Source organism: Pan troglodytes, chromosome 14, assembly GCF_028858775.2.
Source record: "Pan troglodytes isolate AG18354 chromosome 14, NHGRI_mPanTro3-v2.0_pri, whole genome shotgun sequence".
NCBI classification, from domain to species: domain Eukaryota; kingdom Metazoa; phylum Chordata; class Mammalia; order Primates; family Hominidae; genus Pan; species Pan troglodytes.
This window is the reverse complement of record NC_072412.2, coordinates 55,151,865-55,167,446: the sequence shown is the minus strand read 5'-3', so window position 1 is coordinate 55,167,446 and position 15,582 is coordinate 55,151,865. Positions and strand designations below refer to the sequence as shown.

General features: G+C 44.3%; 1 protein-coding gene across 5 annotated transcripts in view; it reads left to right on the top strand.

Annotated features, from left to right (window-relative positions):
- RCBTB1 (RCC1 and BTB domain containing protein 1) overlaps positions 1–15,582 on the top strand; it is a 54,317-nt gene that overhangs the window by 15,199 nt on the left and 23,536 nt on the right. For 3 of the 5 annotated variants that reach the window (XM_024348436.3, XM_001155108.8, XM_009426955.4), the window contains 4 exons: positions 3,567–3,733; positions 4,119–4,269; positions 10,988–11,154; positions 15,394–15,552. In XM_024348436.3, coding sequence (XP_024204204.1) covers positions 3,608–3,733; positions 4,119–4,269; positions 10,988–11,154; positions 15,394–15,552 — 603 coding nt within the window. In that variant the 5' untranslated portion in view covers positions 3,567–3,607. Of the gene's footprint in view, positions 1–3,563; positions 3,734–4,118; positions 4,270–10,987; positions 11,155–15,393; positions 15,553–15,582 lie in introns of all 5 variants that reach the window. The other 2 variants (XM_063792549.1, XM_009426953.4) reach the window with 1 other exon arrangement.

Genomic DNA, 15,582 nt, shown 5'->3' with positions numbered 1-15,582 from the left:
CTTTGAGCCGCAGTCCTCATCTGTCAGAAATGGTTTACAGTCTCCTCCTCACAAGAGTATTACGAAGATTAAATGAAATAATGTATGGAAGCTACCTAATTAACAGTGTCTACGACAAGGCAGGTTCAGGATAGTTATTCGTTTCTTCTTTCCTGCTGTTAGCTTTGCTTGATTATCTTGCTAGGGATAATTACTTGCTTGGCCAATATTACTGCCTCTGTTGTTCTTATCCGTTCAAGAAATCCCCCAGCTTCTTCATTATATCTTGAACATAAAATGACAAATTTCTAGGTTTGGGGGAAACCCAGGCTCAAAACAGCAAACAGCTGTCGTACTGATTGATTTTAAAAGCAAACCTGGGACACAGGCCTCAGCACTCTGTTGTTACCACTCTACCAAGCCTGTTGGGGATGCCTTTTTCTTTTATGATGGGTATGGACATGTAAGATACATGACCTGTTTCTTGAATTGACTCTTAAATGACAAGTCTTTGGAGAAATACCTTGTAAAATAAAGCTTCATGTGATTTAGCAGTGGGTGAAGTCAGTGCATATAATAATGCCCCATCATTATGAAGGTTAGCTTGATCTTGCAGTAGATTACCAAACCCTTAGGGCAGAGTTGCCCATATTTGTTTAATGATTTTAGAATAATTGTGCTGCTGTCAGGAAGTTGTGTGGTTTTGAATGTATTACCTTTTGTGTTGTAATTTTAAAGGTGGTGAGTCATATTTTTGGCTAATTCTGTGTCATGTAAAATTAAACATTTTGAAGACTAACTCGATATGGTTCATAATTCCAGGAAAACCTGCTTCTGGATTTTCTTGAAATTTACTTACCTGCTTGTATGGCTTTATATGGCTTGACTTCTTATGACTCCTTTCTCCATCTGTTTTGTAAGAGGCACAAGAGGTCGTTTGAGGGGCATCTTCTTCCTTTTTGTTTATTTTATTAATCTTTTTGAGACAGGGTCTCCCTCTGTCACCCAGGCTAGAGTGCAGCGTTGTGATCTCAGCTCAACTGCAGCCTTGACTTCCTGGGCTCAAGCAATCCTCTCACCTCAGCCTCCTGAGTAACTGAGACTGCAGGCATGCGCCACCATGCCTGGCTAATAATTTTTCTTTTTCTTTCTTTCTTTTTTTTTTTTTTTTTTTTGAGACAGGGTCTCTCACTCTGCCACCCAGACAAGGAGTGCAGTGATGCAGTCTCGGCTCACAGCAACCTCTGCCTCCCGGGCTCAAGTGATTCTCCTGCCTCAGCCTCCCAAGTAGCTGGGATTACAGGCATGCGCCACTACCGCCAGGCTAATTTTCTTTGTATTTTCAGTAAAGATGGGGTTTCACTATGTTTGCCAGGCTGGTCACGAACTCTCGACCTCAAGTGATCTACCCACCTTGGTCTCCCAAAGTGCTGGGATTACAGGAGTGAGCTACCGTGCCCGGCCTTTTTTTTTTTTTTTGTATTTTTTGTAGAAATGGGGTTTCGCCATGTTGCCCAGGCTGGTCTCAAACTGCTGGGCTCAAGCAGTCCTTCCGGCTTGGGCTCCCATAGCGCTAGGATTACAGGCGTGAGCTACTGCGCCCAGCCTTTATTTTTAAACTTTTAAAAGCATTTAAGATCATCTTACCATACAAAGAATACTTATAAATCAAGAACAAGAAAAAGAACAATGATCCAGTAGAAAAAGATAGGCACTTTGCACAAAAGGCTGACAGTGGGCTCTTAAAATGTGAGTGAGAGGTGAAGAGTTCAGACTCAGGCTTCAGGTTGCCTGGGTGCAGATCCCGACTCTGCCACTTACAAGTTTGAGCAGATTCTTAAAATCTCTTTTTCTCCATTTCCGTATTGGTAAAGTGAGGATTAAATGAATGAATATAAATTTTCTAAAAATAGTGGTTGGCACATTAGTGCCCAGTAAGTTAGTTGTTATTGTTGCAATTATTCTGATCATTATTTTTTGTTTTCAAGACAGAGTCTCACTCTGTCGCCAGGCTGGAGTCCAGTGGCACAATCTCAGTTCACTGCAACCTCCGCCTCCCGGGTTCAAGTGATTCTCCTGCCTCAGCCTCCTGAGTAGCTGGGACTGCAGGCACACACCACCATGCCCAGCTAATTTTTGTATTTTTAGTAGAGATAAGGTTTCACCATGTTGGTCAGGATGGTCTCGATCTCTTGACCTCGTGATCTGCCCACCTTGGCCTCCCAAAGTGCTGGGATTATGGGTGTGAGCCACCCCCCCGGCCTGATTATTTTTTTAAGTGACATCCAACTCCACTCATCACAGGGAAGTGCCAGTTTAAACAAAACTGAAATACCGTGAGAGTACGCTGTGTGGGAAGGGTGTGTGTAAACAGGTGCCATCCTACATCCATGGTGATTTTATATATGGCCACTACTTCAATAGAAGACTGTTTGAAATATTAATAGCTAGTAACCGTAAAATAGCTATTAGACTTTGACCTAGCAATTTTCATTTTTAGGAATTTATTTTAGAAATTTCTGTATAAAACAAGACATGTCAATACAATAATGTGCAGGCAACAATTGCACTATTGTTCTAGCAAAAGACTGGAATTGACTTAAATGTCTCTCAGTAGAAAATAAGGTAAATTGCTAAATCGATGTAATGGAATGCTATAGTACCATTGGAAAGAAATGTAGCAGGTCTGTGTGTGCTAATATAGAATGATTTCCCCGATGTACTGTTAAGTAGGGAAAAAAAACTTCCATTTGTGCTTTTGTTTTTAAAGATACACATACACCTATGCATACATGTAGTGCTTCCATGAGCACTGTTTCCAGAAGGAATTACAGATCACTGGGAACAGTGGTGGCCTTTGAGGAGAGGGTCAGGGAGGGATGATAAGGAGACTTTCTTTCTTATCCCCTTTTGTCCATTTGAAACCAAAGTTTTTTTCCCATTTTCATATATTACTCCCCTGTCAAATCTTTTACTTGTCCTCACCCATACCTCCCCCTCCACCTGCACACACATTTGTCAAGACATTCAAATGTTATTCCAGTAGTCTAGCTATGCAGTGACAATGAATAGCCTGATTTGACGGCGTTTAATCCTCATTGAATTTGTGGTATGATACCTGGGGCTGAAGCTGATCCTTGTCATCTGAGTTGGTGCTGGTGGGAAGAATATCTCTGGTGGGTGGGGACAAGGCTTTGGCTAAGCATGCTGCAGCTGCAGGTGCCCTCTGTGTGTGCTGTTGGAGGTGCTGGAGCCAGAACTTGGTCTTGACCTGCTGCTTTGGCTGTTTCTAGAGGTCTAAGAAGAGGGTGAGTTGGAAGCACATGTGGAACAGATAAGCACTGACTAGGAAGTGGGCAAGACAAACAGCTAGTTCTTGCACGTTATTCTCTTGTAGGAAAGGCCGGGGTTTGAAGGTGGAGGAGGGATTGCACACATGGCTGGGGGAAAGTGAGTGATCTATGTAACCAAAGGTAGTTCATTTATTCTAGAATCAGCTTTTGTTAGTATTTATTAACAGGTCTTTTTTTTGAAAGTTAGCTCAGTGACTATTTAATTTTTTTCTGGAATCCTTTCTGTTCCAGCAGAGATGTCGGCTTATTTATAGGAATTGCTTGGAGCCAGAGTCATGGTGGATGTCGGAAAGTGGCCCATCTTCACTCTACTCTCCCCTCAAGAGATCGCGTCTATTCGGAAGGCGTGTGTCTTCGGCACCTCAGCCAGTGAAGCACTGTACGTTACTGACAATGATGAGGTAAGAGTCTCTTAAAACCTAGTTTCGTTTTAGGACTTATTTGGCAATTGGTCTTCGAAGTGTCCAGTTCAAAGATGGAGAAAAGGCAGGGTATAAATAAAGAGATCCTGAAGTTCAGGAAGACTATGGCTTTGATAGTTTCTCTTTTTTCAGTTTCTTGATTTAATACCCGTCTACTCCATAGCACTCTGAGTTTCATAATATAGACAAACATTCTGAAACGTAAGCAATGTCCACAGAGGTTGAATTTTTCTTAACAACCATATCAGTCTCTTTTCACCTCCTGAGCTCTGTAGTTGAAATGTCTTATTTTCAGAGGAGAGAAGGGAGCTTTTAATACAGCTTTCGGTCAAAAGACTCAGAAAAAAAACTATCTATTTTCTAGGTCTTTGTATTTGGACTGAACTATAGTAACTGTCTAGGAACTGGAGATAACCAGAGTACACTTGTACCCAAAAAGCTAGAAGGCTTATGTGGAAAGAAGATTAAAAGCCTCAGTTACGGGAGTGGACCACATGTTCTTCTCAGCACCGAAGGTAAGGAGGGAACCCATCTAACTTTTCAGTTTGTAAGAAATTGACCGGTTAATTCTAAGCTTAGGGGAGATAGGGCTATACCAGATAACTGATTTTGGATTGTTTGCTTCTTAATTTCTGAGAGGAAGTACATAAAGCCGGTGAAAGTTAAACACTCTGGAAAAGCTATAGGATGTCTTGCAAATTAGGCAAACTTCTGAGGTTTTCGACTGCTTCCATAAAGCTGTGGAAGATGAGATATAGCAAATGAATGGTCCTTCCAGCCTAATTTTTCAGTGGATTTGTGGTCGCAATGCAACTTTTATTTATTTATTTATTTATTTATTTTATTTTATTTTTTTTTTATTGCTCATTCTTGGGTGTTTCTCGCAGAGGGGGATTTGGCAGGGTCACAGGACAATAGTGGAAGGAAGGTCAGCAGATAAACAAGTGAACAAAGGTCTCTGGTTTTCCTAGGCAGAGGACCCTGCGGCCTTCCGCAGTGTTTGTGTCCCTGGGTACTTGAGATTAGGGAGTGGTGATGACTCTTAACGAGTATGCTGCCTTCAAGCATCTGTTTAACAAAGCACATCTTGCACCGCCCTTAATCCATTTAACCCTGAGTGGACACAGCACGTTTCAGAGAGCACAGGGTTGGGGGCAAGGTCATAGATCAACAGCATCCCAAGGCAGAAGAATTTTTCTTAGTAGTGAACAAAATGAAGTCTCCTATGTCTACTTCTTTCTCCACAGACACAGCAACAATCTGATTTCTCTATCTTTTCCCCACATTTCCCCCTTTTCTATTCGACAAAACCGCCATCGTCATCATGGCCCGTTCTCGATGAGCTGTTGGGTACACCTCCCAGACGGGGTGGCAGCCGGGCAGAGGGGCTCCTCACTTCCCAGAAGGGGCGGCCGGGCATAGGTGCCCCCCCCACCTCCCAGACGGGGCGGCGGCCGGGCGGGGGCTGCACCCCCACCTCCCTCCCGGGCGGGGCGGCTGGCCGGGCGGGGGCTGCCCCCCACCTCCCAGACGGGGCGGCTGCCGGGCGGAGGGGCTCCTCACTTCTCAGACGGGGCGGCTGCCGGGCGGAGGGGCTCCTCACCTCCCAGATGGGGTCGCAGCTGGGCAGAGGCGCTCCTCACATCCCAGACGGGGCGGTGGGGCAGAGGCGCTCCCCACATCTCAGACGATGGGTGGCCGGGCAGAGACGCTCCTCGCTTCCTAGACGGGATGGCGTCTGGGAAGAGGCGCTCCTCACTTCCCAGATTGGGCAGCCGGGCAGAGGGGCTCCTCACATCCCAGACGATGGGTGGCCAGGCAGAGACGCTCCTCACTTCCCAGACAGGGTGGCGGCCGGGCAGAGGCTGCAATCTGGGCACTTTGGGAGGCCAAGGCAGGCGGCTGGGAGGTGGAGGTTGTAGCTAGCCGAGATCACGCCACTGCACTCCAGCCTGGGCAACATTGAGCACTGAGTGAACGAGACTCCGTCTGCAATCCCGGCACCTTGGGAGGCCGAGGCTGGCGGATCACTCGTGGTTAGGAGCTGGAGACCAGCCCGGCCAACACAGCGAAACCCCGTCTCCACCAAAAAAATATGAAAACCAGTCAGGCGTGGCGGCGCCCGCCTGCAATCACAGGCACTAGGCAGGCTGAGGCAGGAGAATCAGGCAGGGAGGTTGCAGTGAGCTGAGATGGCAGCAGTACAGTCCAGCTTTGGCTCGGCATCAGAGGGAGACCGTGGAAAGAGAGGGAGAGGGAGACCGTGGGGAGAGGGAGAGGGAGCGGGAGCGGGAGAGGGAGCGGGACAGCTCCAATCCTATTCCTTAATAGCTCACTGGTCTTTGTTCTGCAATGCAACTTTCAGGGTTCCTTTGGTACATTTTTCTTTTCTTTCTTTCTTTTTTTTTTGAGACGGAGTGTCTCTCTGTCGCCCAGGCTGGAGTGCAGTGGTGCAATCTCGGCTCACTGCATGCTCCACCTCCTGGGTTCACGCCATTCTCCTGCCTCAGCCTCCCGAGTAGCTGGGACTACAGGCGCCCGCCACCATGCCTGGCTAACTTTTTGTATTTTTAGTAGAGATGGGGTTTCACTGTGTTAGCCAGGATGCTCTTGATCTCCTGACCTCGTGATCCGCCCGCCTCAGCCTCCCAAAGTGCTGGGATTACAGGCGTGAGCCACCGTGCCCGGCATTTTTTTTTTTTTTTTTTTTTTAGAAGGATTCTCGCTCTGTCTCCAGGCTGGAGTGCAGTGGCATGATCTCGGCCCACTCAACCTCCATCTCCTGGGTTCAAGCGATTCTTCTGCCTCAACCTCCCGAGTAGCTGAGACCACAGATGCGTACCACCACGCCCCGGCTAATTTTTGTACTTTTAATAGAGGCTGGGTTTCATCATATTGGCCAGGTTGGTCTCGAACTCCTGACCTCGTGATCCGCCCACCTTGGCTTCCCAAAGTGCTGGGATTACAGGCATGAGCCACTGTGCCCGGCCAGTACATTTTTCTAAACACAGATGCTACCTGGCTTTCCTTTCTTTGTGCATTGCTTGCATCTTGAATCGGGAAATCTTCGTCTGTTCTCTGGCATTCATGTAGTTGCCATATTGAAAGAACCGGGGATGCAGGTTGATAGGTTCTTGTCCTTTTTTACTCTGCCTCTTCAAGATCACTAAGGGAGAGTGGACATTTTGTATGTGCGTGTAATCGATCTGTACTGTGGGCACCCAACACTCTCTGAAAATTCATTATCTATTTAAATGCTTCCTTTTATACTTTAGATATGTTAACTCTTGCTCTCTTTCTCTGAGGTCCTCAGCTTTTTGTTGGATAATTGTCTAGGGTGGCATTTGGGAGATGATTTGCATCCCGGCCTTTCTTTGTCTAGACTGAGGAATCACAGCTTCCTAGAATGCTGTCACAGGTTTTAGTATCTAGCCTTCTAAGTGCCTGTAACTCCTAACTGAATCTACTTCAAGTTCTCTGCATCTTTCTCAAGAGAGCTGTGAAATCCAAATCTGAGCATCATCATGTGGTATGAGTATAACTGGAGTTGAGCATAATGAGGTGATTATCTCACTTTTGCCTTGCGTAATCATGCCTTCTGGCATCACACTGGTTCTTTCTTTCCTTTTTTTTCTTTTGAGACAGAGTCTCGCTCTATCGCCTAGGCTGGAGTGCAGTGGCACGATCTCAGCTCACTGTAACATCAGCCTCCTGGGTTCAAGCAATTCTCATGCCTCAGCCTCCCAAGTACAATTAGAGGCGTGTGCTACCATGCCTGGCTAATTTTTGTGTTTTTAGTAAAGACAGGGTTTCTCCATGTTGACCAGGCTGATCTTGAACTCCCGACCTCAGGTGATCCACCCATCTCAGCCTCCCAAAGTGCTGGGATTATAAGCGTAAGCCACTGTGCCTGGCCTTTTTTTTTTTTTTTTTTTTTTTTTTTGAGGCAGGGTCTCTCTCTGTCACCCAGGCAGGAGTACGGTGGAGTGATTATGGCTCATTGCAGTGATTATGGCTCATTGCAACCTTGACCTCCTGGGCTCAAGCGATCTTCCCACCTCATTTTTAAATTTTTTTGTAGAGACGAGGTCTCACTGTGTTGCCTAGTTGCCTAGGCTGGTCTCAAACTCCTGGGCTCAAGTGATCCTTGTGGCTCGGCCTCCCAAAGTGTTGGGATTACAGGTGTGAGCCACTATGCCCGGCAACTTTTGCTATTTTGTATGTGACTGTTTTTTCCTCTTTGGAAGCTTCAAGGATCTTTTTTTAATTTTAATTTTTATTTTTTTAAGTATTGTGACATAATCACGATTCTGTACTCTGGTGTAATTTTTAATTTATTGTATTGGTCATTTCTGGAAATTTCTTCTTGTAATATTTCATGAATAGTTTCCCTTGTTGGCTGTGTGTGGTGGCTCATGCCTGTAATCCCAGCACTTTGGGAAGCCAAGGCAGGACGTTTGCTCCAGGCCGGGAGTTCAAGACCAGCCTGGTCAACATAGCGAGGCCATGTCTCTTAAAAAAAAAAAAAAAAAAAGCTGGGGATGGTGGCACGCACCTGTAGTCTCAGCTACTCAGGAGGCTGAGGCAGGAGGATCAGTTGAGCCCAGGAGTTTGAGGTTGCAGTGAGCTATGATTGCGCCACTGCACTCCAGCCTTTGTGACAGAGTGAGGGTCAGAGTGAGACCCCATCTCAAAAAAAGAAAAATTTTCTTCTTTGTTTTCTCCTTAATGGAATTTTTCTTAGAAAGTTAGAGATTCTGGAGTGATCTTCCTAATTTTTTATTTTTTATTTTTTATTTTTTTTGAGACAGGGTCTCTCTGTCCAGGCTAGAGCGCGGTGGTGCAATCTTGGCTCACTGCAGCCTCACTGTGTGAGCAGGTGGTTCACACCTGTAACCTCCTGGGCTCAAGCAATCCTCCCACCTCAGCTTCCAAAAGTGCTGGGATTACAGGTGTGAGCCACCATGCCTGGCCTGATCTTCATGATTTTTAAAAAATGTTCTCTCCCATCTGTGTTCTGGGAAATTTCTTCAACTTTATCTTACAACTCTTATGTCAAATTTTTAACATTCCCATTGTTTTATTTCCAAGTGTTCTTTCTTGATCTTTAAATGTTTCTTTCCAGAACTTGTTGCTATTGTTTCATGGATTCAGCATCTTCTATTTGAGATTATTTAGAATTACAGGTTATTTTAAAATTAACCTTTTTTTTTTTTTCTTTGAGATAGAGTCCTTTTTGCCCAGGCTGGAGTGCAAGGCGCAATCTCAGCTCACTGCAACCTCCGCCTCCTGGGTTCAAGCAATTCTTGTGCCTCAGCCTCCTGAGTAGCTGGGATTACAGGTGCGCGCTACCATGCCTGGCTGATTTTTGTATATATTTTTTTTTTTTTAGTAGATATGGGGTTTCACTATGTTGGCCAGTCTGGTCTTGAACTCCTGACCTCAAGCAATCCACTTGCCTCGGCCTCCCAAAGTGCTGGGATTACAGGCAAGCCCAGCCTCATAGAAACTTGTTATAGGTTTTAGTAACTGGTAGAATTAGCTACCTTCTTGCTTTTTTTTTTGGTAGGGTTTTCCTATTTATTCTTGTTTGTTTATTCTTCCCATTAAACTTTCTAATCAATTTGTCTACCTCCAGAAAGTAACTTTAAGCTTTTATTGCTATTTAAACTTTATAAGTTTATGTAGGAAAAACTAGAATCTTTATGATACTGAATTTTTCCATCCAAGAACAAGGTATGCATTTCTCTATTTAAGTCTATTTTTCTGTTTTCAGGGGTTAAAACACTCATTAGTTTGGACATTTCTTTCACCTGCCGTAACTTTTAACACAATATCATGGATCATACTTTTTGTGTTTTATACTCTTTCTTTCAGTCTTAAGCCTCATCTTTCTCAGGATGAAATTTCCCATTTATGGTTTCTGTCATAATTTCTGTAGGAGGGAACGGCTCTTGTGAGCCACATGTCACCTGGAAGAGGACTCTGAGTTTGTGTGGGCTGTCTTCGTTCTACAGGAGATAAGTAGAAGTCTGTTTCCCCTGGTTGCCTGGGGACTGCTGTGAGTGACCAGCAGCCTAACTGTAATACTTGGATTTCTGCTGTTGCCCTCGAGTGTTGTTGCCAGGCAGACTGTCCTTAATAGGTCGGGATGTTTTATTACCATGGGAAAGATAAGAGGAGAATGTGTAACTCTGGGAGACCTGCCCTTGGCACTCGGGGGTGCTGTGGAAAGAAATGCCTGAAATGATGGTACTTCAAGAGATAACACAAGAAAAGTCGTCTTCATCAGAATCTCAGAAAAGATAGTCATTATAAAAAAAATTCAGACAGAGGAGCTTCCGGGTTGGTGACCACATCAAGGTGCTGGGAGGGGGTGGCATGCCAGGGAGGGCATGGGAGCTCCGTGCACCCCTCAGCCCCGCATACCTTACCCTGCGTGTCTCCCCCATTTGGCTGTTCCTGAGTTGAATCTGTTAGAATAAGCTGATTATGCTTTCCAGAGATAGTCACAGCGGTGTGAGTGACAATGCCTCCAGGTGTTGGCTAGTCCTCAGCTCTCAAGTCATCCCCAGTCTTTTAATCTTCCTGAGATCACACACACTGTGAAGCAAAGACAAGCCATCTTCATTGTCCCCTGTCCAAATTCCTGACACAGAATAAATGAGCGTAAAAAAATGGTTGCTTTATGTAAAAAAAAAAAAATTCAGCCAGATTTCATGCCACTAAAATAAAATAGTCTGCTTCAAAGAAGCCCTGGGACTTTTGTTTCCTTTGTAAACAGTCTATCTCTTTCCCCTGTACTTGGTGAGCGAGTAGCCACACACCCCCTGTGGGTTCCCCGTGACTTGGTATTTGGTTAAGCAATGGTAAACATTAACATCGAGCTTTCTTATCATCTGCCTTTTTCTTGGCATCTGACACAGAAACTATTGAGATGAATCAAAGTTTTTAGAAAGCCTAATTCTTGCATACGTAAACTTTGCTTTTGATCACAAAACTGATCTTTCTATGTTATTACCAAGTTTTTTCTTTAAAGATTTTGCATCTGTCTATCCTGTTCTGTCACCCATCTCTCTCTCCTTTACTCCGTCTGTGGTTACTTAATAGAGAGGAGTGGGCAATGGGAGAGAAATGAAGGCTGGAGAAGGAGCTGTACGAAGTTCTGGGGAAGAAAGTACAGGGTTACTGTTTCTTTTTGGAGCTGATTTTTTATGTGCTTTGTGTGCACAGATGGAGTGGTTTATGCCTGGGGCCACAATGGATATAGCCAGCTTGGGAATGGGACGACCAACCAAGGCATTGCTCCCGTCCAGGTCTGTACCAATCTCTTGATCAAGCAAGTGGTGGAAGTGGCTTGTGGCTCACATCATTCAATGGCTCTGGCAGCTGATGGAGAGGTAAGTATGCTGCTTTTATTCTTTATTCTTTTTTTTTTTTTCATCATAGTAAATACACTTAACATAAAATTTACCAGCTTCACCAGTTTTAAGTGTATAGTTCAGTGGTGTTAAGTATGTTCACCTTGTCATACAACCGTCACCAGCATGCACCCACAGAACTGTTTCATCCTGCAAAACTGAAATGCTGTACCTGGTAAACATTCACTCCCATTCTGTCCTCCCCCAGCCCCTGACAACAACTTTCTTTTTTTTTGAGATGGAGTCTCGCTCTGTCGCCCAGGCTGGAGTACAGTGGCACGATCTCTGCTCACTGCAAGCTCCGCCTCCCGGGTTTACGCCATTTTCCTGCCTCAGCCTCCCAAGTAGCTGGGACTACAGGTGCCCACCACCACACCCGCCTAATTTTTTGTATTTTTAGTAGAGACAGGGTTTCACCGTGTTAGCCAGGATGATCTCGATCTCCTGACCTCGTGATCTGCCCGCCTTGGCCTCCAAAAGTGCTGGGATTACAGGCGTGAGCCACTGCGCCCAGCCAACAACTTTCTACTCTGTTTCTTTGAGTTTGATTACTCTAGGTACCTCACATAAGTGGAATCATACAATGTTTGTCCTTTTGTAACTGGTTTATCTCACTTAGCATAATATCCTCAAGGTTCATCCACTTTGTACCATATGATAGGATTCTCTTCATTCCTTTTCAGGGCTGAATAATATTCCATTGGATACATATAGTAAGTGCCCACATAATGTCATTGATAGATTCTTGGAAACTACAACTTTAAGCAAAAAGACATGTAATGAAACCAGTTTTACCATTGGCTAATTGATAAAAACAAGAGTTAAGTTCCTATGGTATATTTCTGGTCACAAAGACATCACCAAACTTCTGAAGACCCAAACCACTTCTTCAACATTTAAATAAATGCAAACTAATACATATATTTAACAAAGATTAATAAAAGCAATAAGAGAATTATTTACCCAATTTATGGTGAATCACTGAGTTGGGGTGATCATAGTGGTGGTGGGTTAAGTCAAGGAATAAATGTTTGCAAAGCAAAAATTACAAGGGGCACCTCCTACTGCCACACAGTTCAAAAGCAATCAATCACAAATGTGACAGCTCACTGAGGGTGTTTGACTGTGTTGTTTATTGTTATGCATTTGTATGGTTATTGTCTACTTTGTGAATTTTTTATTTTTTTTATTTTTTTGGAGACGGAGTTTCACCCTTCTTGCCCAGGCTGGAGTGCAATGGTACACTCCACTGCAACCTCTGCCTCCTGGGTACAAGTGATTCTCCTGCCTCAGCCTCCTGAGTAGCTGGGATTACAGGCGCCTGCCACCATGCCTGGCTAATTTTTTTGTATTTTTAGTAGAGACGGGGTTTCACCATGTTGGCCAGGCTGGTCTCGAACTCCTGACCTCAGGTGATCCTCCTGCCTCGGCCTCCCAAAGTGCTGGGAATACAGGCATAGCCACCACGACAAGCCTACTTTGTGAATTTTTATTTTCTAATAATTTGTATTCATTTATTCATTCATTCATTTTCCAACCCGTTTGTTCCAGTTCAGGGTTGCATGTGGCCACAGCCTCTTCTGGCAGCGCAGGACACCAGGTGGGAAGCAGCCCTGGACAGGATACAGGGTGCACTCATGTATACCCCCACACTCACTCTCACTAGAATCATTGAGACATGTATACAGCTTAGACACAAACTAGTCTGCACAGCTTTGGGGTGTGGGAGGAAATCAGAGTACCCAGAGAAAACCCACACAGACATGGGACATGCAGACTCCGCAGACAGTGGCCCTGGCCGGGAATTGACATTTTTTCTCATTAGTGTTATAACAAAATGATGTTGAATGAAATGACGTTTTTCAAGGATCTGCTGTAAGCCACACTTTGTTTGTCTATTCATCTGTTCATGGATGTTTGGATTGTTTCCACTTTTGGCTATTGTGAAAATCCTCTGATTTTAATGACCATATTTGTACTTGATGTGGTGTGAATATTGTAGCCCTGTGCATGTAGCTAAAAACCTTGTGGGAGTGCACTCTCTCTCTAGCATAACGTGTATTGTATAATCAAGATTACACTTTTGATGGCAGTAGAATTCATTCTTTTAAAAAAAAAATTTTTTTTTTGTAGAGACAAGAATCTGGCTATGTTGCCCAGGCTGGTCTTGAACTCCCGGGCTCAAGCGATCCTCCTGTCTTGGCCTCCCAAAATGCTGGGATTATAGGTGTGAGCTACCGCACCCAACCTAGAGTTCATTTTTTAAGGCAGCTGAGTCCCATGCTCTTTGCTAAGACTATAGCTCAGATGTGTGACAGTGTTCTGTACTTTTTTTTTTAGTGACCCCATCCTTAAGGTCTATTTTATTTTTCAGTATATGTAATGAGTTTGGAAAAAATAACTTTACTATCCTCCTAGTAGGTACTGTAACACCTGTTCAGCCCCCAAGTTGCGCTTATCTTAAAGGTCACTCATCCTATTGATTCTGTCTTCTAATCTTTTGTACCATCTCCATTTCCTCTCCATTTCCTTTGCCTTTTTGTTCCTCCATTTTGTTCCTCTCCATTTCCATTGCCTTTGGTCAAGTCTTGTCATTTCCTGCCTAGACTACTGCCATAGTCCCTTCTATTCCGTATCTTTTAAGTTGATCCGTCTGTCCAGTCTTGCTTTGCTGTCCTCTCTGGTTTCTAACACAGATTAGATCATACTGTTCCTCTCTTTGAAGTCCCTCAGTGATGTTACAGAGATTTTATTAAGTAGGACAACTTATAAGTGAACAAACCCAAAAGCTCAGGGAGACCAAGATTTCATGACTGGGATGTGCTGGAGCCAGGCATAGCACACAGGCCTCATGCCCCAGATCCACTGTTTCCTAGTCCATTTCTTGGTTAGTGGAACTACAGCCCCAGTTTTTAAACAAGAGTCAGCAGCACTGCAAGGGAATGTGCTGTATTTGAGAAGTGCCAGAAGAATGATTGCTGAAATTAGCTCAAACTTGCTAATTTATGCAGGCTGGGTTCCTGATTTATTTTAATCTTAAGCATATGGTACTTTGAATAATTATACTGAATATTAATATTTGCATAATTAAACTAGATATTTATGTGAATATACTTTGAGGAGGTGTTGCAGGTTATTTGTTTTGTACCTGTGAAATGAACCTGTAACACATATACCAGAGGGCTCTACTGTTGTTGCCTTGGCCAGCATCAGACAAGAATCATGGAAGCCACACTCAGTATATACGTGGACCACCTCCTGCAGCCACGTGAAGCAGGGTGGGGAGTGGGGGCTTAGACATTTTCCTAATGTTGGAGGAAATTATTTCCTCTGCTGCCAACACCTCCCTCCCTAATTCATCTCTCAGTTTATAGTCTTGTTTAGAATGGTTTCCATGAGGCTGGGCACGGTGGCTCACGCCTGTAATCCCAGCACTTTGGGAGGCCGAGATGGGTGGACCACATGGTCAGGAGATCGAGACCATCCTGGCTAACACGGTGAAACCCCATCTCTACTAAAAATACAAAAAATTAGCCGGGCATGGTGGCGGGCGCCTGTCGTCCCAGCTACTTGGGAGGCTGAGGTAGGAGAATGGCATGAACCCGGGAGGCGGGGCTGGCAGTGAGCTGAGATCGCGCCACGGCACTCCAGCCTGGGGGACAGAGCGAAACTCTATCTCAAAAAAAAAAAACACCAAAGCAAAACAAAAAGAATGGTTTCCATGGAAAACAATGAATATTTATGCCCAAAGAGTTGAGCAAATGTTTTACATCACTAATACTTATGTGGCATATACAGCATTTCCTATTGATGCCACATTCGTATGTGTGTATGTGTAGTTGTGTGTGTATACACACACACACACAAATTATAGAGGGAATGTAGCATGGTGGTCAAGAGCATAGCTAGACTGCTTGGGGTTAAATTCTCTTAGCGCTACTTACCAGCTTTGGTACCTCAAGCAAGTCACTTAACCTCTCGTGTTTCAGTTTCCATGTATAAAATGGAGATATATAAAGTGGGTACTACCTACTCTAGGGTCACTTTGCAGGATTACTAGGCAGGTTAAATAGGTTAATGTGTGTAAAGCATATAGAACCGTTTAGCACATCTTAAGTACTCATTAAGTAGGTTAATTTTAATTTTTATGATTATTTGTGTTGGGGTGGAATTTTCACCCTGACTATTCTTTCCTTTTCCTTTTTCTTTCTCTTGTAGGTGTTTGCTTGGGGTTATAACAACTGTGGCCAAGTGGGATCAGGTTCTACAGCAAATCAACCAACTCCTCGAAAAGTTACAAACTGTTTACATATTAAGAGGGTAGTTGGCATTGCCTGTGGTCAGACTTCATCCATGGCTGTTCTGGACAATGGCGAGGTGAGGTGTCTCCACTCCCATTTCCCTTTC